Source organism: Citrus clementina, unplaced genomic scaffold, assembly GCF_000493195.1.
Source record: "Citrus clementina cultivar Clemenules unplaced genomic scaffold, Citrus_clementina_v1.0 scaffold_5, whole genome shotgun sequence".
Taxonomy (NCBI): Eukaryota; Viridiplantae; Streptophyta; class Magnoliopsida; order Sapindales; family Rutaceae; genus Citrus; species Citrus x clementina.
Genome location: NW_006262201.1, coordinates 36,894,038 through 36,916,235, shown reverse-complemented (window position 1 = coordinate 36,916,235; position 22,198 = coordinate 36,894,038). Strand labels below are relative to the sequence as shown.

The 22,198-nt window shown below is 36.3% G+C and overlaps 3 protein-coding genes across 3 annotated transcripts; 2 read left to right on the top strand and 1 right to left on the bottom strand.

The window, feature by feature from the left end:
• The first annotated feature begins 1,381 nt into the window (after positions 1 to 1,381).
• On the top strand, positions 1,382 to 13,186 carry LOC18041301. Its single transcript, XM_006434039.2, has 19 exons — positions 1,382 to 3,068; positions 5,378 to 5,463; positions 5,598 to 5,969; positions 6,069 to 6,152; positions 6,269 to 6,655; positions 7,819 to 7,879; positions 8,465 to 8,609; positions 8,761 to 8,864; positions 8,959 to 9,201; positions 9,579 to 9,826; positions 9,907 to 10,137; positions 10,229 to 10,450; positions 10,550 to 10,603; positions 10,794 to 10,859; positions 10,939 to 11,079; positions 11,188 to 11,241; positions 11,760 to 11,819; positions 11,942 to 12,343; positions 12,441 to 13,186. The coding sequence occupies exons 1-19, from the start codon at positions 1,760 to 1,762 to the stop codon at positions 12,606 to 12,608; spliced, it is 4,437 nt and encodes a 1,478-aa protein (XP_006434102.1). The 5' UTR covers positions 1,382 to 1,759; the 3' UTR covers positions 12,609 to 13,186.
• Positions 13,187 to 14,433: 1,247 nt separating this feature from the next.
• LOC18041300 (probable cytochrome c biosynthesis protein) lies at positions 14,434 to 15,571 on the bottom strand. Its single transcript, XM_024184728.1, is given in 5 exon segments — positions 14,434 to 14,798; positions 14,801 to 14,869; positions 14,871 to 14,915; positions 14,917 to 15,028; positions 15,030 to 15,571. Coding segments are annotated over 5 exon segments (642 nt in total). The 5' UTR covers positions 15,134 to 15,571; the 3' UTR covers positions 14,434 to 14,486.
• A 1,607-nt stretch (positions 15,572 to 17,178) lies between these two features.
• Positions 17,179 to 22,024, top strand: LOC18041114 (histone acetyltransferase of the MYST family 1). Its single transcript, XM_006434037.2, has 9 exons — positions 17,179 to 17,537; positions 18,230 to 18,318; positions 18,522 to 18,581; positions 18,719 to 18,928; positions 19,416 to 19,484; positions 19,751 to 19,912; positions 20,069 to 20,162; positions 20,740 to 20,882; positions 21,579 to 22,024. The coding sequence occupies exons 1-9, from the start codon at positions 17,219 to 17,221 to the stop codon at positions 21,780 to 21,782; spliced, it is 1,350 nt and encodes a 449-aa protein (XP_006434100.1). The 5' UTR covers positions 17,179 to 17,218; the 3' UTR covers positions 21,783 to 22,024.
• The last annotated feature ends 174 nt before the right edge of the window (positions 22,025 to 22,198 follow it).

The window sequence follows — 22,198 nt, the reverse complement described above, 5'->3', positions numbered from 1 at the left end:
TATACCCACAGCTGCCTCTGCAGAAAATGCATTAGACGAGGACCAGTGATCCAATTAGAGAAGTAGAATGTTTGAGGATATTATTGTTATTTTATTAATATTGATAGACACTCTTTTCTTTTTTGTCCTATCAACATGTCACCTCACAAGATAAAGAAAGATTTTGAAACCAATGTTTTTTGAGCAAACATGGAAAAAGGAAATAGCGTTTACGTTGATAATTTTGAAACACTCGATCCATGTTTGCATGAATTATTTAGTTATGAAAAGTGGTTATTTAATTTCAAATTTTTTAAATTTTTTTATGTTGTTTAGTTGTATTTTTTAGTATAGATTTTAAAAATTAAATAAATTATTTTATTTCTATTAACAAAACACAAAGTTTTAAACTTTTAGTAGTAAATGTTATCGAAAGGTTTTAAAAAATTAAATTATCTAAAATACCCTCAATTTATTTCACTACTTTATTTTATTCGCTTCATATCATACTTTAAAATTCTTACCTATTAAAGTAAGTTTATACTTTTTAAAAAAATCTCTCAAAATAAGTTTATATTTTAAAAAAACTCTCATTGACAAACAATTATTCCTAGAAAAAGAATTTTTATTTCCTTTAAATTTACAGTTAAAGTTTTAGTTTCTAAAATTTTGACCATTAATTTATTGTACCATTGTGTAGCCCCAACAATAAAGATTCTAAAGGCACCAAATTATGATATAAAATATGATATAATGCAATGACTACTAGTGATAGAAAGTTGTCGAACTGTTGCAGGTAGTTCATTAACACTAGCAACTGCATATTTGAGTTTTTAATTTTGTTCAATATTATATATTTTTATTTGTTTATTATTTTAATTAAAGAAATTAAAAAAAAACTTATGCGAATGGTGTCACATTACAGAAATCCGACCATCCTCTAATTCATTTAATGTGACATTTTACCAAATATGAGAATGCATTGCATTAGTTAATGCAGTCCCATATAATACAATGTATACAACATCTTATTATAGTATTTTAACCTCAATCACAAATGAAAACTTATTCTAATAATTTACAAAAAAAAGAAAAAGAAAATATGTTTAATTTTCCATCGAAGCTATTAAAAAGAAAAATCAAATAGAAATAATTGAAATATATTGTGACAAGACATTATTTTTAATTAATTAATTTTTTATTGAATTTAAAAATATTGACTGTACAGAACAGTTCCATAGTGACGTTTCACCACTCACCAGTCTTGAATTCATGATGGACGAGCGAAATCATATTGATCCTCCATCCCCGAGCCACGTGTAAAAAACAGCACTACCACACGAATGCTAATCTAATGCGTTACAACATACTAGTAAATTCCCCTATAAAATATCTTCCAAAACGAACCGTCCACCCTTGCCTGCAAGAAACGCGAATCTCTCTCCTTTTTCTCTCTCTCCTTCGATAGCGAAATCGAATTACGAAAAACAAAACAAAACAAAACAAAACAAAACAAACCGCATTTAAAAAACGGATCCGAGAGTTTACGCACCAGAATAACTGAAACCCTAGCCCTAGCCGCGCCTTATCTTCTCTCTCCTTCTCGGCAGCCGCGCGCGAATACTGTGAACGAAATAGATTTCTGTTAATTAGGGCTAGGTTTAGGATTAGGGTACAATTAGGGTTAGTTTTTTTTCCCCTCTGACATAGAGTGGCATGCGAAGGATTAATTAGGGGTAGTAGGGTTAGGGTAACGGTTGTGTTTTGTGTGAATTATGGAATGTGGCGGTGGTGGAGGTGGAGGTGTTGGTGGTTGTTGGTGGTGATGAGCGGAGATTTTCGATGTCACGAGCGGAAGAAGATGATGGGTAGGGGCGCGGACGGGGGTTGTGGCACCGAGGAGAGGCCTTGTCGACCTGCCGTTTCTAAAATTCCGGAGAAAATTTTTGAAACTAAGAACCAGACAGTTTCGATTGATGTGTTCTCCCAGGCCAGGAAAGTTCTTTCTGAGCGGTGCCCATTTGATGAGGCTGGTGAAGACGGGGTTTTGAGAGACGCCTATTTGCCCAGTGGTTTAGCCACTTTGTTGAAGCAAAATGACAGTAGAAAGCGGCATAAGAAGTCTCACTCAGGGGCCGATAAGAATAAGAAATCTTCTAGCAAGGGCAAGAGGCCGAAAGGAACCAGCATTTGGGTCGAGACTGAAGAGTATTTTAGGGACTTGGCATTGTCTGATATAGAGGCGTTATCTGAGGTAACTTCTGTTAGTTCTTTAGCTTGCAAGAAGTGTTTTCTCATTCCTTTTCGTGGAAATGATAATGGAGATTATGTGAATGTGGATGTGAATGCAAATGTAAGTGGGGGTGAGTGTGTGAGTTGTGGGAATAGAGATGTTAATGAGGGTGTTGTGAAGGAAGAGGTTAAAGAGCAGAAGAAAGAGCATGAGAAAACAGAGGATGGTAAGCACTATATGGAAGTTGACAGTTTGGGAGGTGATAGTTTGATTAAAGAAGAAAAGAGTTGTGATATTTCAGATTCATATGTAGGTTTAGGGTGGCTTTTAGGTTGTAGAACTAGGGCTTTGTTAACGTCAGAGCGGCCTTCGAAAAAGAGGAAGCTTTTAGGTGGTGATGCAGGGTTGGAGAAAATTTTGATTGGTTGTCCTTGTGAAGGGGACTCAGGTTTATGTGACTTCTGCTGCACTGGTTATACGGGAAAAGGGTTGAACAAGTTGATTGTTTGCAGTTCTTGCAAGGTTGCAGTTCATCAGAAGTGTTATGGTGTGCAAGAGAACCTAGATGGATCTTGGTTGTGTTCTTGGTGTAAGGAGAAGAAGAATGATATGGATAATTCAGTGAAGCAGCCATGTGTTCTTTGCCCAAAGCAGGGGGGTGCTTTAAAACCTGTTAATGGTGGCTCCATGGAGTTTGCTCATTTGTTTTGTTCTCTGCTGATGCCAGAAGTCTATATTGAGGACACGATGAAGATGGAGCCTCTAATGAATGTGGGAGGAATTAAGGAAACCCGGATGAAACTAGTGTGTAACATTTGCAGAGTCAAGTGTGGAGCTTGTGTCCGGTGCAGTCATGGTATGATCTGTTGGCTACTTATTTTAGACCATTCTGCATTTATTTTTTGCTGGTACTACTGGAGAGAATGCTAATAAGTGAAATCCGTGGCCTATTTATCTGCATGTTAAACAGCAGCAGTAGGATCATATTTGTGATCATGCAAATTATATTGGTTGTGTAAATGATTCTATGGTTATCAAGAAATCACTTTGTAGGAATCTCCCACTGAGCATACAACTGGTGGCATTTTTTCCCTTTCTGTTGTAAATGTATTATTACTGGTTCTTGTTAAAGATGAATGAATGAACTGGTAAATTCTGCTTTTAAGTATTTAATGATGTATACCATCTATATTGATGCTTCATGCTATACATAAAAGCTCGCATTTTGTTTTCCTCCCTCCCTTCTTTAGTTTGTATAGAGTTAATCATATTTATCCAATTGGGCTTTTGTTCCTCTATCATGTAAATGTATATGACTTTTGGGACTCATTAACTGAGATTAGCACTCCAATGTGATTCAACTATGAGCGCCTTGATGAGTTTTGTTATGAGTCTTCTATACTTGTTTTTATCCTTATCTGTATGCATTACAAAGATCACTATGCCATTCCCTTGCAGTTGTGGGATGCTGCAGTGATTGGTGTGGATCAATGTTTTCTACTGCATGCACCACATGTCTGGATTTAATTGTGGATGTCACTTCATTGTTAGGGTCTTAGTGCTTTTTTAAGTTCCAGTACTTCTTTGTTGGGACAGAGGCTAAAGACCTGGAAAACATTTGAAGGTATTGAGAAAGATGTGTGAAATGCTATATGTTGTTCTTCAGCACCACTAAACTTTTTAAAAGCTGGAAGTAAATGAAAATACAGCAGTTAGGTTTTGGTTAATCGGAAAGCATCCTTGAGTAAATATATGTTAACTTTGTTATAGTCTGATGACTTTCAGAAAGTACTATTTAATCATACCTGCACATTATTATTATTATTATTATTATTATTTAGGGTGGTGTGTCGATGAGCAACCCAATTGCTTAGTAATCTTTCTTTTCAAATCTTTGTGAAAATATAACTACTGTGTGATTTGATAACAAGATGTCATGTGTGACAGAACCTATGATCATCCAAATAAGTGGGGACTTGTACCTCGTTGAAGGCATTATGTAGATAAAGATGAATATGGGACTAAAAGTTTGAAGCAACGAAGACCTTATTGTAGGGCTTCATTTAATTTAAAGTTCTTGTTACTTGTTTTGAGCCTCAAATTCTTCTCCATTGTCATCAACCTAAGCTGACATCCTTTCATAGGTCGCTAGAAGTTATGGTTTGATGTTCACTTGGAAGTTCACTTTCAAGAGAAGAGGAGACTCTAGAAAGAGAGAGAAAACACTTACGAAAGCTCTTGATAAAGTTTAGGCTAATGACACAACTATATATGTATATGTTTTTAAGAAGATACTCAAAAATGTGTTAATAAAGCAGATTTAAAACAGGTAGTGGACCAGCTGTCCACTAAGAACACAAATCTGGGGCTGCTTGAAATCTAAGAAGTGGCTTATCGTGCTGTGCTCCTAGTAGTCTGAGATCAATGCTTCATGCAAAATAATTACTGAAAGAGGTTGATCCACAACTCTTTCTGGTTCCTTCATAAAACCTTTGTCCATGTTGTTCGGGTGCTTATTGCTTTTTGGTTGTAAAATTGGTGTATTATTTTGCATCTCAGTCTCTCTGATTAAATGAGACATGTCACATTGTGCTAGGCCTAGCCTTTTGGAAATGGGATTTCCTCCTTTGCATTTTCCTTATTTAGAGTTTTTTTTTTTTGTGTGCATTGTCTGTTTATGTACTGGCGGTGTTGTGTTTATTAAAGATCCCTTAACTGAGTATGGGTAATCTTATGTGAAAATTTCAGAAGTTGGAAAAGAAAGTTATCTGCTGCCATTATTTATTCATTCTCATGTTCTTTTTTTCATTTTATCTTTTAGAATTTGAGAGGTTATAAGTGTAAATTTCCAATTCATGATAGAAGGAAGTGAAACCCTCTATCATTGCTTTTTCTTTTGTTGAACATACAAGTTTTTAAATTTTTTTTTTTCCGGCTGCTGGCTGCTTCAGTGTTATTCTTAAGTTGGGAGGAAATTGGTGCGGAATAAATGGTCTTGTCAATGGCGCATGGTTTGTTATAGGTCTTAAAAATATTTGTTCACCTAAGGTTTTGAGATTAAGTTTCCTATCGCATTAGATTGTTGAGAGTAACATATATGCTTTTATATATGTCAATGTTGTCCTTTGTTAAAATTAACATATACTTTTTTGTTGGTTTATGCAGGAACTTGTAGAACATCTTTCCATCCCATATGTGCACGGGAGGCAAGACACAGATTAGAGGTCTGGGGAAAGTATGGATGTAATAATGTAAGACTATTCTCTTTGTTTCCTAGAATCTGCAATTTTGCAGTTGTGATTGTCGCCTACCTAAGTCTGTCATTGGCTTATCTCAGTGATGAAACTTTCCATTTAAAGTGGCTGTGTCTTATATGCTTCTACAGGTTGAGTTGCGAGCTTTTTGCGCAAAGCACTCAGACATCCAGGATAATAGTAGTACTCCACGCACAGGAGATCCTTGTTCAGCTATTGGCAGTGAATCCTGTGTTTCCAACAATCTTCATGAGACATTGTCAATGAGCAAATTACACAAATTGAAGTTTTCTTGTAAAAATGGGGATAAAATTGGGGTTCATACGGAAACTTCTGATGCAAATTCTGATAGGTCCACTGATAGCGAAGTGACTGGATTTTCTGATTCCAGATTAATTAGTGTTCCAACATCAGAATGTACTAATGCAGGGAAGCCAGACAGAAGCGAGTTTGAGGATGTTAATCCATCTGACGCCCTTAATTTTACGCTGATTTTGAAGAAGGTACAATGAAAATATTTTGCAGTGGCATTGATTACATTTTTCTAAGAATTTTATATGAGTTTCAGCTTGTTGATAGTCTTACATCTGTCTATCATGCAGTTAATAGATCGAGGAAAAGTCAATGTGAAAGATATAGCATCGGATATTGGGATTTCACCTGATTTATTGAAAACAACACTTGCTGTAATTAACTCTATGCCCTATCGTTTCTGAAAGTAATTTTAAAAGTTCACTGTTGCACCTTATCTCGTCTTCTTTTTGAAGATATTCTTATGCGACTTTTGGCTTTCTTTCTGCAGGATGGTACCTTTGCCTCTGATTTGCAATGCAAATTAGTCAAATGGCTTAGTAATCATGCTTATTTGGGAGGCCTGCTGAAAAATGTCAAACTTAAGATAAAATCCTCAATTTCATCCAAGGCTGACATTAAGAATTCTGATTCTGATGGTCTAATGGTGTCGGAGTCGGATGTTGCAGATCCTGTTGCTGTCAAGTCAGTTCCTCCACGTAGACGAACCAAAAGCAGCATTAGAATTTTGAGGGATGATAAAATGGTGAGCTCATCTGAAGAAATTTTTAGCGGCAACGGGATAGCAGCAGATAAGGATGAGGTTAAGGTTGAACAACTTGATGGTGAAGAACCAGCAATTCATAATAAAGTATCCACACCTGACAGCACTGAAAAGGTAACATTATTCTGTTGGACTATTTGCTTAGGACTTCTTGTAGCACTTTGGTTTGTAGATTTTCAGTTTTTAAGTGATGTCAAATTATTATTTTGATTAGGTAGGAATGCAACTAAAAGGTTCTTTTAGTTTAGGAAGTTATCCTGTCATGTCAGTTTAGCATCCTTCTGCTCGAAGTTGGATATGTAGTCTTGCTGAGTGTCTCCAACCAGCTAGAAACTGTTTCACTTTATCTGATCTTCTAGCTTTCACGGAGTATAATTGGTTTACTGAAAACTCCCTCGTAGATGCACCTTCTTCTATTCAAATATTTCATCATTAATCTTTTTCCTTTTTTTGGAACATATTCTCTATGTCCTTGTTTATTATAAAATATGTCCTTTTGGAAGGCAGTGCTGTTGTAAGATTGGTTCTTTCTGGTCTGAATCCTTCTTTTTCCATTTTGAGTTGCGGTCATGTTCAATGAGTTGCCCTTAGGGCATCCTTCAGTGGTTAGGTTATCACCTTCTTTTCTTAATAATATTTTACTTTTTTGAAACCCAAAAGGTCCTGATGTTGATGTCACTGTATGTCATGAATTATGTAGGTGTAGATTTTTTTTTGCATGTGGAAAGTTCGTTTCTTCGAACTCTTTTTAGACAGGTACCTTCCTTGTTCTTCAATGTCCTGCCCTCTTCCGAAATTCTTCACATCGGCTCAGACTACATTTGGTTGAATTCTTGGAGAGTGTTCTGTCATGCTACACCATTCACCTCTTGACAGCACCATTCTCATTGTCATTGCCACACTACACCTTTTAGGATCCCTCTTGTTCATGGAATATAGTTTTCCTTGGTGTACTGGGCAATAATTAAGCCAATTTATCAGTAAGAGAGGCGGAGGGCTTGTTTGGATGTACAAGTGTAATACTTGATGAGGGTAGGAACAACATGATTAACGTGGATTATATTTGTGAAAGAATTATTTGCCTTGAACTATCGCCGATCTGTATATTCTGTTACTATAGTTGTTCATGGTTCATTTGCTAGCTCTGTGTCATTTGGCTATCCTATGCTTGTTAATCTAAAGAGTGCGACTATGCTACATATTCTCACATCTCATTTTTATATTTCATTGCTGGTTCGCTCATGCTACACTCTTCTTATTTTTCCTTGTTACTGCAGAGCCCAACAGACCCTACTGGGTCTGAAGATTCTCTGGCAAGAGGTTCGCCCATGTCTGAAGGTATAGTTTCCTAATTTTTCTTCCTTTCTAATGCCTCTTTTCTGAGACGAAAGTTGCTGTATTCTTTGATTATGATGTGCATGATGTTTAAGGTTTCACAGTCTTTGAGATGGTAGTTTCTTTTGTTTACATGCTTTCCATACTTAGTTTTCTCAATTTAGAACTGTGTTGGATTCTGTTAAGTCCATATAATCTGTAGTTGCTTTTCTCATTTGAAACATGACCTAGCTGCATGATATTTGGTTTTTTAAAAAGCAAAGTAAGAAGCTTTTTCTAATGTTCTCCAATTTTCTTGCTATAACTCTCTTTCTGCAAAATCAATTGTGTTAAACATCTGTCAATCTCTTATTTTTCGTCAGTTTCTGTGATATATGTAATAGTTCTTATTTCTGTGGACAGCTTGTTTACCCTCATGAAAATCTCCAGACATGAGGTCTTTTTTTTTGGGGGGGGGGGGGTTAGCGTGGGGGACTTTGTTGTGTGTGATTTATCAAGCTAGACCATTTAATTTTTGTTATTTGTATTTATGTAGTAGTGTTCTATCCCCCCTTTTTTCTTTTAACAAAAAATGCTTGTATTGGACAGGCAGTGCAGCTAAGCCCTCAGATTGTGGGTTTTTTGAAAGTTGTCAGTCAGAGGAGGCTGCTTTGCCAGACCAAAATAATCTGTTAAACGTAGATCAAGAAAATCCCATTTGTTCATCTGTCGATACACTGGTCCCCTACTTCATGTAAGCCCTTCAAACTCAAAATTTTCTGGATTCAGAAAGTGCCTATTTTTTCACTATGAGGTGCTTGTTTAAATCTTTAAAATCCTTTTCTTATTCATTTCTAGTCCATCTGATGAAATTTTTTTCTGGACATTTTATGCTTATGTTGCAGAAATGCCAAACCATCTTCTGGTTTTTTTTGGCACCCATATATCCACAAGTCATTGCAGATGCAGAGTGGATTGCTTTCTGGAAACAAAGTACACAAGATTGATGGTAAAACTTGTCCTATATTTTCATGATGGACCTCTGTTTCTGGCTTACCATTTTTTGATTGGTTCAAATGGATGTTTTAATTTGGCTGGTCCAGGAGATACAGAAATCTCTCGGCTGGAGGCATCTTCTACTGCCAGTGTCTGTTGTAATCACCAAGGTCGACATTCGAAGTGCAATGACATGAGCTGTAAATCTGATGGAGTAAATTTAGAGCAGGTGTTTAAGGCTAGGACATGGGGAGTTTTAGAACTCTCTCCCACAGATGAGGTGGAGGGGGAAATTATTTATTTTCAGCATAGGTTACTTGGCAATGCATTTTCAAGGAAGCGGCTTGCTGGTCTCTTATCTCTTCCTTCTCTTTTTTTTTTTCATGTGTTTATTTTTATTTTTGTGTTTCTTTCATTTGCTTTTCCTTCCGCCAAACTCTCCGTCCCCCCGGGCCCCACGTGGCTCTTTTCTTCCTTCCAAGAACAAGGGTCAGGATCTTTTTGACTTGAAATTATTAATAAATTTTCATATGTTCCAATCTAAATCCAAAGGGGTTGAGAGTTGTTGGGTTGGCACAATTAAAAGTTGGCTTGTCGATTTAGATCGACTGCATAGGATTAATGGGATAAGTAGTTGGAATGTGTCTGAAAGTAAGTCAGAAGCAGTGAAAATGTTTTCATCAGCTACTGAACTTCTTTTTTTCTTTTTTTGACTTTTTGTTAACAGATAATTTAGTTTGCAAGGTTGTTAAGACTCTAAATCAGGAGATTGATGTGGCACGGGGGCGAAGATGGGATGCTGTGCTTGTTAACCAGTATCTTTGTGAGCTTAGAGAAGCAAAAAAGCAGGGTAGGAAAGAGAGAAGGCATAAGGAAGCCCAGGCTGTGCTGGCTGCCGCAACTGCTGCTGCAGCAGCTTCTTCTAGGATTTCATCCTTTAGGAAGGATTCCCTTGAAGAATCTGCATCACAGGAGGTTGCTATTGTTTCAATGGTTTCATTGTTCTCTTCTTGCCTTGGGTTGTGTATTAGTTCATTTTCCTATTTTCTTGGCAGAACTTGTTGAAGTTGAGTTCTCATAATGGGAGGGCTGCCATTAGCTCACAGGTGATGTCTAGGGCGAAAGAGACTCTTTCAAGGGTGGCTGTGCCAAGGATTTTGTCAGACAAAAACTCTGACAGTCTCCAGTCAGTCTCAGATTTTTCCAAAGAACATCCTAGATCATGTGACATTTGTAGGCGGTCTGAGACAATATTGAACCCAATATTAATCTGTTCTGGGTGCAAGGTCATCTAGTTAGAGCCATAGCTATTCTTATTGGAAAATTTGTTATTGTTTTGTTTTGTTCTTTGTTCTGACTAAGCCCTTCTGCTGACAGGTTGCAGTCCACTTGGATTGCTATCGTAATGCTAAAGAATCTACAGGTCCTTGGTACTGTGAATTATGTGAAGAATTATTATCATCTAGATCTTCTGGAGCTCCATCTGTCAATTTTTGGGAGAAGCCCTACTTTGTTGCGGAATGTAGTTTATGTGGTGGCACTACGGGTGCTTTTAGGAAATCTGCAAATGGGCAGTGGGTGCATGCCTTCTGTGCTGAGGTGAAATTTTAACTTGATTAACTAATTGATTTCACTTTTTTTTTATACTCCTTGTTTTTCCCAATTTCACTTGACTTTGATCAATACTTTGTGCTGCAGTGGGTCTTTGAGTCAACATTTAGAAGGGGACAAGTAAATCCTGTAGCAGGAATGGTATGTTTATATCCTTGATGGGAATTTAAATAATGTCTCATATCATTCAGTGTAGTACTGTTTGCATACATATTTTGAATGATACATTCGGTGGTAGGATTTTCTTGAGGCATAGAAATTGTTTTTGCCTTTGGAAGTATTTTAGGAACTTAGTATTGTGCAACTCATACCCACTATAATGGAACTCCAGGAGGCATTTCCAAAGGGGATTGATGTTTGTTGTATTTGCCGGCACAAACATGGCATCTGCATAAAGGTGAGGTTTGCAATTTGTTTTCGTGAATTATTCTGTTTCCAAGAAACTTGTGTACTAAACTGGAATCTTGTTGATGCAGTGTAACTATGGTAACTGTCAGACCACATTTCACCCTACTTGTGCTAGAAGTGCTGGTTTCTATTTGAATGTTAAGTCTACTGGTGGCAATTTCCAACACAAGGCTTATTGTGAAAAGCATAGCTTGGAGCAGAAGATGAAGGTCTGCCTTTTATTACATTTCCTGTGGTTGGAATTTTAGTCTTTTTACCTTGGAAAAGAGCTGAAGTTTATTGTTTATGATGATTATTTTTGCATCTCAATTTTATAGGCTGAAACTCAGAAGCATGGGGTTGAGGAATTAAAAGGCATTAAGCAAATTAGGGTAAGGGTGTTATGTCGTTTTGCTAACTTTTTGGGCAGAGCTTGTTCAACAGTTATTCTTGCTGATTAAATGCATATTTGTATCTCTAATTAATTCTAGAATTTTTTTGCACTTGGCTATTGGTGATAAGTTGGCAAATTTCTTACTGAATTATTTTCTTTCAAAAGAAGTACACCTTGTAATTGAAGCAAAAATCCTTTTATGGTCAAAGTAGTCAGAATAATTGGAAGTTTTGAATGCCAAATTGCATGTGGAAATGAACAACAGATTTTGTGTAGTTATGTTTGTTAAATTTGCTAGATCTGTAGCAGATGATTGTATATTCACTGCAAGGAGGGAGTGTATTGATATTGCATTTGGTATAATTCACCACCGATTGTAATTTCTTTTTTGGTTTATATGCTTGATATTTCTGTTGCTAATGTATGTTGTGTATTACATTTTTTTGTTATTATCTACTGCTTAGAATTGCATTTTCAATTTCCTGATTGTATTTATGCATGGATGCTTCTTTACAGGTCGAGCTAGAGAGGTTACGCCTTCTTTGTGAGAGAATTATCAAACGGGAAAAAATAAAGGTAACTGATTATCAACAACAATGTTCTTTGTGTGTATAAATTGTTTCAAGAGTCTTGAGCACATTATAATGTTGAAAAGTTAGTTCTGGATGTGTAGCTTATTCAACTAAATTAATATGCAGCGGGAATTGATTCTTTGCTCGCATGAGATTCTTGCTTTCAAAAGAGACCACCATGCTGCTCGTTTGGTGCATGGTCGCATTCCCTTTTTCCCACCAGACGTTAGTTCAGAATCAGCTACAACATCCCTTAAAGGTCATACCGACAGTTTTAAGTCATGCAGTGAAGCTTTCCAACGTTCAGATGATGTGACTGTGGACAGCGCTGCTTCTGTTAAGAACCGAATTAAGGTTTATGTCCCTATGGATGCTGACCAAAGGACAGATGACAGCTCTATGTCCCAAAACCTTTATCCTCGAAAACCTTCAGAAAGAATGCAATTTTCAGGGAAGCAAATACCACATAGACCTCATTTGTCACGTAGTCTTGCAAATGAAGAAGAATGGAGCTCAAAAGCTAGGAAGGTGTAGTCTTATTTGCGTTACTGACTATTTTATTCTCTTCCATTTTGTTCTTAAGTGAGAATTTGGAGTTTTGATCACACTATACTATTGCTCACAGAGTTGTGGAACACTTGAAAAAGAGATTGTAATGACGTCAGATGAAGCATCTATTAAGAATCGGAAGTTACCTAAAGGATTTATTTTTGTCCCTGTTAATTGCCTTCCTAAGGAGAAGCGGATCAATGAGGAAGCATCTTCTGTTGAACCAGTGGAACCTGATGGGTAGATTGGCAGTTACAGTGTATTTCATATGCCTATTGAATGAACGTCTGACACCCACCAGTGGCAGTGGCCGATAACTGCTCTCTGCCCCAGCCCCGGCTATTGTTATTGGATTGATTACGGAGGCAGAGTGGTTGTGAAATCAATGCCGAGACATGTTGCTGGCCGGTATAATATCCTGATGGATAAGAGCTGCATGCTGGTTCTAGGGAAAAGTTTTGGTGTCGTTGTATATTTCTTTCTTTCTGAGAGTAATTGTACAGTGGGTGAGTGTTTAATTCCATTTTCATGTATTGCAAGGGGCTCAAATTTCTCTCATACTCATCGACGCATTGGTTGGCGGAAGATGGTGGGGGTACAAGGGGAGCCCCCCCGTTGGTGTTAAATGTATGCAAGAAATTAAAAGGTGTCACCTGCTGTTCATGCTCTGTAAAGCGATTGTATATATTCGCACAGTAAGAATGAATCCTCAAAAGAAATTGCATTCAAAATCAGATTGATGAATCTGAAATAATCTGTTGAGACGGTTGTGGCCACAGCAAATTTGCTCTTTTCAATGTACATTTCCAACATCGATTCTAATTTTCGCCCGCGCAGGATATGGTCGAATTCGTTTTACGATGAGACACTTGATGAAGGCACCTGCTCACAGATTTTGCTGTGCATTGTTCGCTTTCTGAGGTCTCTGTTTGCTGTTAAGGTATAAAAATCTAAAAGCCATGGCAAAAAAATTGTTAATGTAATTTTAACAAAAATAAGTAGAGGTATGTGAATAATGTGAGATAAAATTATCTCAATTTTTAAACTATAGTAGCAATTAACACGTATTTATCAAACATTTTCTACAGCTCTTTGATCATAATACCAAGAAAGTGTCGAATGGGCTAATCTGTAAAACATTTATAACCTATTAGCAGCCCTGGAGTAAAATAACTATTAGAGTGCGTTTGAGATTGATGCTGAGCAATTATAACTTAAAAGGTACAGTACTAAAGTGTTTAGTAAACACTAACTGTTGTAGTTTTTAAGTTATGTTGATATAATTTTTTACTTGTATAATGAAAAAATTATTATATTTTTAATAATTTTATTAAAATTATTATTTAAAATTTATATTTATATTATTAATTTTTGTTTGATAATTACAGTTTTTTTTTCACAGCAGCTGTAGCTTAAAAGGTGCATCACCTCAATTTCAAACGAGACCTTAATTGAGGTTCGGAAATGAAAAAATGCTAATGTGACGAACCGATTTAATTATGTTTGTTATCTTCGCAACAAACCCAGAAATGTGCAAACCTGTTATAAAAGCTTATCAGTGGGCACTATTTATAATTAAGTTCCTCTTTCATTTAATTCATTATCAAGCTATAACTTGTTTATACACTGTTGTGAGGAGTTTGATCTTGTAAGTTAGAATCATTTTTATCTGTAAGATTGAGAAGTTGTAAGTGTAGGAAACATTTATGAGAATAGGTGTGAGATCATGTCAAGATTATAAAGGTTCATTGATATTTTTGAATTCAACTGTAATCATTTTGCTTGTTCTTTGATTTGTTGATTAGCTCTACAAATTCTCTGTAAACATTGACCTTATACTAAGTGATTGATTAACAAAGAGTGAGCTAATTTTCCTTCACGATTTAGAGTCCCGTATTTGTTCTGTTTTTGTTTCTTTGGATCTATTATTTGTTGTGATTGACTTGATTTCATGATGATCCTTGATCAAGATTGTGTTTTCTTGGTTTGATCTTCCCTTGATAACACAACAAGAAGATTTAAGGATATAAAAAAAAAAGATAATGAAAAATGAAAAAGAAGCTATTCTCAACATTTTTCTGAAGCTGTAAGTTAAATTCTTCCACAACATAACGAGGTGGGGTTACACTCGGTCCGAGTGACGTAGGTGCACAAGAGTACTTTGCCCCACAATCATCTCTTTTCTACAGGTTCTACGAACCAATACCTGCTGCTTCGTCTGGAAGAAAAGAGTCATAGATACGCGGAGCATTAAAAGGAAGGATCTCCATAAAAAGATTCCTTGTATATTATCTATTACAAAACTATAAACGGGAGCTAGCAGTCCGGACTGTATTGAAAAGGTTCTAGAGACATAGCATGGAAGAGCCACAATGTTAAGAAACGAGGTCCAAGATTGAAGAATGGGAAGAATTACTTAACGAATGAAAATAATCTACGAGCTACGGCTAATACCCGCGGCAAAAAAGAAGCATTTTCTAAGGGATCCCGAAACCACCAGGCACCAGCCACCTCGACCTAATTCATGCCACCAGCTTCCTGGCAAGATGCCCTATGGTTAAAAGCCACCAACATGTCAGGATCCAAATTCGAATTGGTTTCTAGCCCTGGTCAGAGGCCATTGTGTTTGTGCCAGCGGCCCAACAAAAGTTGTTAGTTGTTTCATTTTTTTCCATTACAAATGATACGCTTCGTCTGCGCCCTCCTTGTGTTCACCAGCACTCCAGTCCAGAGTGAAGAGAAGGTCAAAAGGCACCACTGAAGTAACATGAGCGGTGGCTTTCATTGATACGTAGCAATAGAGCAGGATAGCATTTATTGCCCACATGTTTGGTAAGAAGCTCGCTTGTTATGGAGGATCCGACGCATCCTGCAAAGCAAAGCAGCGTTCCATTCTTTTCGACGGCATCGTTTCGCTTTCACTGCGAGTGGAGTGCCACGATCCTATTCGTCAGTTTGGATCGAGATAGCAACATTAATAGGCTCATCACAGTGTCACGTTGCCCGTCCTTCATGAAATAAATCAAAGTTGTGTTCCACCTTTCGGTACGTATTTAATGGTTAGTAGCCCTCTAATTAGGTTTGTTGCAGGTACACAATTTGTTTAAAGGAGGAATGATAGACATGTGCGTCGTCGGGCACTCTGATTAAAATTTATTTTAAATGTGTGGTTTATGTACAATTTCTTCTCCAATGACAAGTTTTACAAGGGGGCAAGTAATAAAATATTATAAATGTGTCACGGATAAAGACCTAAACATATCTTGTGCAGCAGTATTAGTTGTAAAAATATTTATTATTATAACTTGAAAGCTAACTTAATTTGATTCAATACTTACGATGAAAAACTATAATAACTTTATAATTTTTGTTTAAAAATCTTATTTACAACATATTAGAATTTTTAATTTATAACAATATTTTTTTAACAACAATTGTAGTTTTTAAGCTGAATTATTAAAAAAATTATAGTATACAATGCAATGAAGTGCAGTTAGATCCATTTTGAGGAGGCATCCTAATTAATGTTAACAATAAATCAATTTTATTGTCGCCTTGGTTGGACCAATAAAATGGGGTCCCTCTGGGTTGACACGTAGTAAAATCTTATTCTCTTGAGTCCTTGTGTTTCAAGGCGCACTCCTTATGCCTATCCTTCCCATATTTCCTCTTCAAGTTAACCAGTTCTAAGAGGAGACATAATATAATAAATGAAACTATAATTTTAAATTCATCTCCCAGAATATCTGCAGTAATAATAACAGCTTAATCAACAAAAAAAAAAGATAATTACATAAATTAATAGATTAAAAAACGGCAATATTTTGGCAAATCAATCCCAACATATTGGTATTGGGCACACAATGTTGTATTATAATACTCCAATGTCTATGATTATATAGTTATCAAATAAAATTACAACACTTTGACAAGCCAAGCTAACATCATAGTGCATGCTAATCAACCCTCAGCGGAAGCAATCAAGTACATGGGCTTTTGTAGTCGCATGCTCCAAACCGTGTGTGAGCCCTAAAAATTAACAAAGTCTCGTATGCTTGTCCATTGATTCTCAGAATTGTGATGAATGGAGCATGTGATGAGTCAAACTTCAATGAAATAAGTAATTTATAGTTTAATCATTGCTTATAAAGGATAAACTTGTCAAAATAAAAAATATGCAATTCCTTTTCTCATGAAATAATGTATCTCTCCATTATCCTTACCAGACCTATTTTCTATCAATATTCTTTTTAATTCTTAAAGTTCCCTCTTTAATAAGCTCAATCAAAACAAATAAAGTAGACGTATTTAACTCAAGTGTATGTATTTTTAGTTTATGTAAATAAAATAAACATAAGTTTGGTTGTCTCCTAACAAGCTCATAAAGCTGGTAATCTATAAAAATTTTACAAATTCTTAATCTTTTACAATTGAATTCTTTTTTTATATTTGTAAGTTTATAGCATTTGTAATAGAGAAAATGACTGAGTAAAATAATTGGATGTGAATTTAATTAGATAAATTTAAAATAATTGGAGGTGAGTTTAATTAGATAAAATTTTACTTTTAATAAAATTATAAATACAAAATAAGGGGGGCTTTATAAAAGAAATAGAGGAGTATCAGTAGCACCACTCTAATAAAATTTAAATTTACTTTCCTTCTCTCGTTTCCATTTTTTAATTCGAATGCCACCTGGTAAATTTTTCATAAAATGGAAAGTGGTGAGTATAGAAACATGTGGGGTGCAAACAGAAAGCAATGGAATGGGCAAGCCCACGAAACTCTGAACATGGATTATTTTTATGATCTCTCATCCTCTCCGGTTTGCTCGAAATTACAAGCAAACCGCCCATGGGTTCGCTAGAGACACCGACGACAACAGAAACCAACGGCTCGGCAACCCCAGCCGTCACATCTAACGGCGGGGATCATAAGCCTCCCGTCACCGCCAACGGAGCGCCGCTTTCTTCAACTGATTCCAGGATGGTGATGGCTCAGGAATCGGAGGCGACGAGAAAACGGAGGGCGAGTATGCTGCCACTTGAGGTTGGTACTCGCGTCATGTGCCGTTGGAGAGACGGAAAGTACCACCCCGTCAAAGTCATCGAACGCCGTAAGATGCACTTTGGTGGGCCCAACGATTATGAGTACTATGTCCATTACACCGAGTGTATGTTCTCTCTATGTTCAATTAAATTTAGCTTTAATTATGATTTTTTTATATTTTTATTTTTCAAATTGAGCATGAAATTGGCTTAGGGTCGTGGTGATTGACTGTTTGTGGTTCATTATGATTGTTTTGTACTTAATTTGTGTACTTTTAGGGATTAGGTTTAGTTTTAGGGTTATGTCGTATTATGCCTTGTTTTATTCTTGAATAGTAAGTTTAAAGAAGCTGAAGCTAGTTCTTAAAATTATCAATTGATTTGCAGTGAAACTTCATGGAATTACTTATGCCATGCTTGTTCAAATGTTATTCAAACTGAAAGTGTTGGATATAAGATTATTCAAATTGAAATTGTTGGATATAAGATGTTAATAATGCAATGAAAGTTCCGTTTGGTAAAGGCATCGATGTTCATAAGATATAAATTGATTAGTTTAAGGAGTTTGATCTTTTTGGAGATTTCTTTGTTTAGAAATAAGGATGAACTTTTTTTTTTTTGGTTGATGATATATATGTCTTGTTGGTGATTACGGTTAATTTATTTTACATAAAGGGTATGATTATTGTATCATTGTTGGTTTTTTGTTATGTCTGGATTATCCGCGCACATGCAAGCTATTCTAATTAGGAAAATTTAATGATTAAATCTTCAATTTTTTTTATATATTCCTTCCTTGTTCACCCTTTTTTCACAGTCAATAGGAGGCTCGATGAATGGGTGAAGCTTGAACAACTTGATCTTGATTCGGTAGAAACAGTTGTTGATGAGAAGGTAGAAGACAAGGTAATCTCTCTGTTTCTCTACGGACTACATCCTTCCTCTTGTCTCTAGAGTTTTTTCAGTCTCGTCATTGTAGGTCTGAATCATCCATGAAAGATGATATAAGGCTGTCCATAATGCTTTGTCATTTCTTTGATGTTTGGGTTTGTTTAAGGGCATTCCTTTTTATCTTATCTGTTGACAGAGTTCCTTTTCTCAATTTCTAGGTAACAAGCTTAAAAATGACCCGCCATCAAAAACGAAAGATTGATGAGACACATGTTGAGGTATGTTTGGAGATTATTTTCAAAAGTTGGTTATGAATTGTGATTTCCTCATAAAATGAGGCTGGTGCTGAGAATTGACATTAATAAAATGCAACTTTGCTACTAATGACTGGATCTGTCTATGTCTTATCATATAGGGTCACGAGGAGCTTGACGCTGCCAGTTTGCGTGAGCATGAAGAATTCACAAAAGTGAAAAACATAGCAACTATAGAACTTGGAAGATATGAGATAGAGACATGGTACTTCTCCCCTTTTCCACCAGAATACAATGACTGTTTGAAGCTATACTTTTGTGAGTTTTGTCTCAATTTCATGAAGCGCAAAGAACAGCTTCAAAGGCACATGGTGAGCTGTGCTTGAAATTCTGATGTTTTCTATTAATTCATTATCTGACCTGTTGTAGCACATCTTATACAAAAAAATTTAGAGCGACTATAGTGAGTGAGCATGCATTTTATGCACTCTTGTTTGTCATTTGTGCTGTATTTTAACTGATTAATGGATTTGGTGTTTATGGTGCTTAGTATACTTAGTATACATTGTTACCTTGACGGTAATGCGTCAGTGCCATATGTTAGGGTGGGCTTATGAGATAGTTGTTCTAGTCCTTTCTTTTTTTTATGTCTTTTGAATAATCAAATGCTGATTGGTGCCTACAGTACTTTTGATTGGTGCCTACGGCACTTTTTATGTGCTCGTTTGTCATTTTTGCAACTAAATGAAAGATATAAGTTTTTGTTTCCAGGAAAAGTTTGCATGTTTGCCCTCCATAAACTGTCGGTTAATTTTAGAGAAGGATGTTTTATCTTAATTGTTATTTTTCTGTTTATAGAGGAAGTGTGATCTTAAGCATCCCCCTGGCGATGAGATCTACAGAAGTGGTACATTGTCAATGTTTGAGGTAAGTTCTTTTTGCTAAGTGTTTGATTTTGAATTCGATACTATAGTTCATAGCCGGACACCTTATCTCTGCTCCATTTTCTGTGATTTACAACCATGATGGTTTTCCTGCTTTCTATACTTTGGACTTCCATGTTTTCAAATTTCTGGAACGTTACAATCACAGTTGCAAACTCTATGTGAACTTTACTTTTCTTATATCCTGCTTTCTCATAGAAACAAAGTCAGGAGTTGATTTATCTTTACATTTTTATATGTTTAAAACAGGTTGATGGCAAAAAGAACAAGGTTTATGGGCAGAACCTCTGTTATTTGGCAAAGTTGTTTCTTGATCACAAGACACTTTATTATGATGTTGATCTGTTTCTATTCTATGTTCTGTGTGAGTGCGATGATCGGGGATGCCACATGGTTGGGTATTTTTCTAAGGTAATTGTCAATGCATCTTAATGCTTTTATGTTTATGAGTCTCGGGTGGCCCAATGGTACAGATCTTATTGTGGTCATATTTCAGAAATCTGCATTCCCTTTTTCCAGAGGCATGACATGTATCTGCAGCTAAGTGTATTGTGGTTGATGATGCAGGAAAAGCATTCAGAGGAATCTTACAATTTGGCATGTATCCTCACTCTTCCACCATACCAAAGGAAGGGCTATGGCAAATTTTTAATTGCCTTTTGTAAGCCTTCTTCTGTTCACTTTTCTTTTTCTATGTTCCCCCTTCGATTCTTAATTGTTACAGAACTACATTCCACTCTCTTGATGTATGTGCACTTGTGTGCACCTAAGAGATAATGCCTAAAATCTGACCAATGATAAAGAAGGTAGTGCCTTCTTAAATGGTAATTTAGATAAGTGAATCTTTCAAGTCTTTTAACATCATTAGTCTTTAGTATTATAGTCCATACAACATTAGTGTTTTACGGAAGCCACTGGTAATTCAATAGTGCTTTCTTAGCTATTAGCAATTAAATTGTCGCAGACATATGAGGTTCTAGTCTTCTAGGCTTTAGGTAGAGGGCCGCCAAGTCTTTGTGGCAAGATTGCATTTTCCTACATCTTTGCAGTCCAAACTTCAACCATGCAGCCATAGGCATGATGGAATTATCCACTTGTCATCTCATATATGTTCTTGTTTACTTGAACTCAAAGCTCTAGTAACTTCAGATGTCTTTCTTTTTCTTTTATCTAAAAGATTCTGATTTCTGCTAGCTCAATAGAATTAGTTGCTAATGCTTATCTCTAACTTGGATCAGCATATGAACTCTCCAAGAAAGAAGGTAAAGTTGGCACACCAGAAAGGCCTCTCTCAGATCTTGGGCTGTTGAGTTACAGAGGATACTGGACCCGGGTTCTTCTAGATATCTTGAAGAAGCACAAGGGCAATATATCTATAAAGGTATGCATGTCTGAATCTTTGCTAAATGTAGGCCAAGTATCTTTATTTGGTTCAAGTGCTCCATTGTTTTTCTTCCGAACTTGTCGAGTTGTGTTTTAACGTCCATACTCGAAGTTTTTATCTCCTTTTACTCTGATGTAATGAGAAATGTCATGTGGTATACAGCAAAATGATATTCCTTGAGGACTTTAGACACATAATAATTTGTATTTCATTGTACCGGCATGGGTATACAGGTTGCATGAGTATCATCATTTCCTTCTTTCTGTATTAATGTTGTAAGACATTAATTAAGTCTAAATTTTATGTCAAAGCTCCAGTAAGGCGGTGCCCTTATGTGTGCATATATGTTCGCATATGCGCACTTGCATGCTTGTGTATATGCATTAGATATTAAAGACAAACCATCCACATCATAGGGAAGAAAAACACTGTGAGCATGTGGTTCTGTCCTTTTGGGTTAGGATATGATAATGGTTTGCTTATACTCTTATACACCTCATGGATTTTTAAAATCTTCTTTTCCAGTTTGAGAATGATATAACAATCCCTTTAGCTGCTATGCATCTGTTTAATCAGTTGCTGGTTTATGATAAATTCTCTGTTTAACCAGCCCCATTTTTCCTCATTTTTGTTTATCGTACTGATTCTATACAATTGATGTAACCCTTTACTTGAAAATTTCACTTTCTACAGGAGCTCAGCGACATGACTGCCATCAAGGCTGAGGACATTTTGACCACTCTCCAAAGCCTGGAATTGATTCAATACAGGAAAGGGCAGCATGTTATATGTGCAGATCCCAAGGTACTGGATCGGCATCTAAAAGCTGCTGGTCGTGGCGGTCTAGAGGTTGATGTCAGCAAATTGATCTGGACTCCTTACAAAGAGCAGGGCTGATGATCATCATTCATCCATTGAATTACTGTACCTTTTACTCTATGCTTTTGTACAATTAGAGATTCTAAAGTAGCAAAACTATAGGCCAGCTAGCCATTGGCTTCCTAGCATAACAGAGCACTTTGAATTTTCTTCTTGTGTAGTAACCTCCTAACCTACCGTCATAGGCAGATCACTGAAACTTAAACCTTTCAATTATTTTTTTCTCATCTTCTGTTTAATAATTTGTGCATTTTTCGTTCGCTAGTTTTCTCCTCATCTCTCGATCTGGGGTTTTCTGCACTGCTATTGTTGTACTTTGTCTGTTGTGTACTGACATTGTTTAGACCTTAGACTGTTGGCCTGCTGCTTCGCCCGCCTTTCCAGCGTTTTCAGCGAGCTTCTTTGGTCCTCGAGTTTGTGAGGCTTGTCCTTGC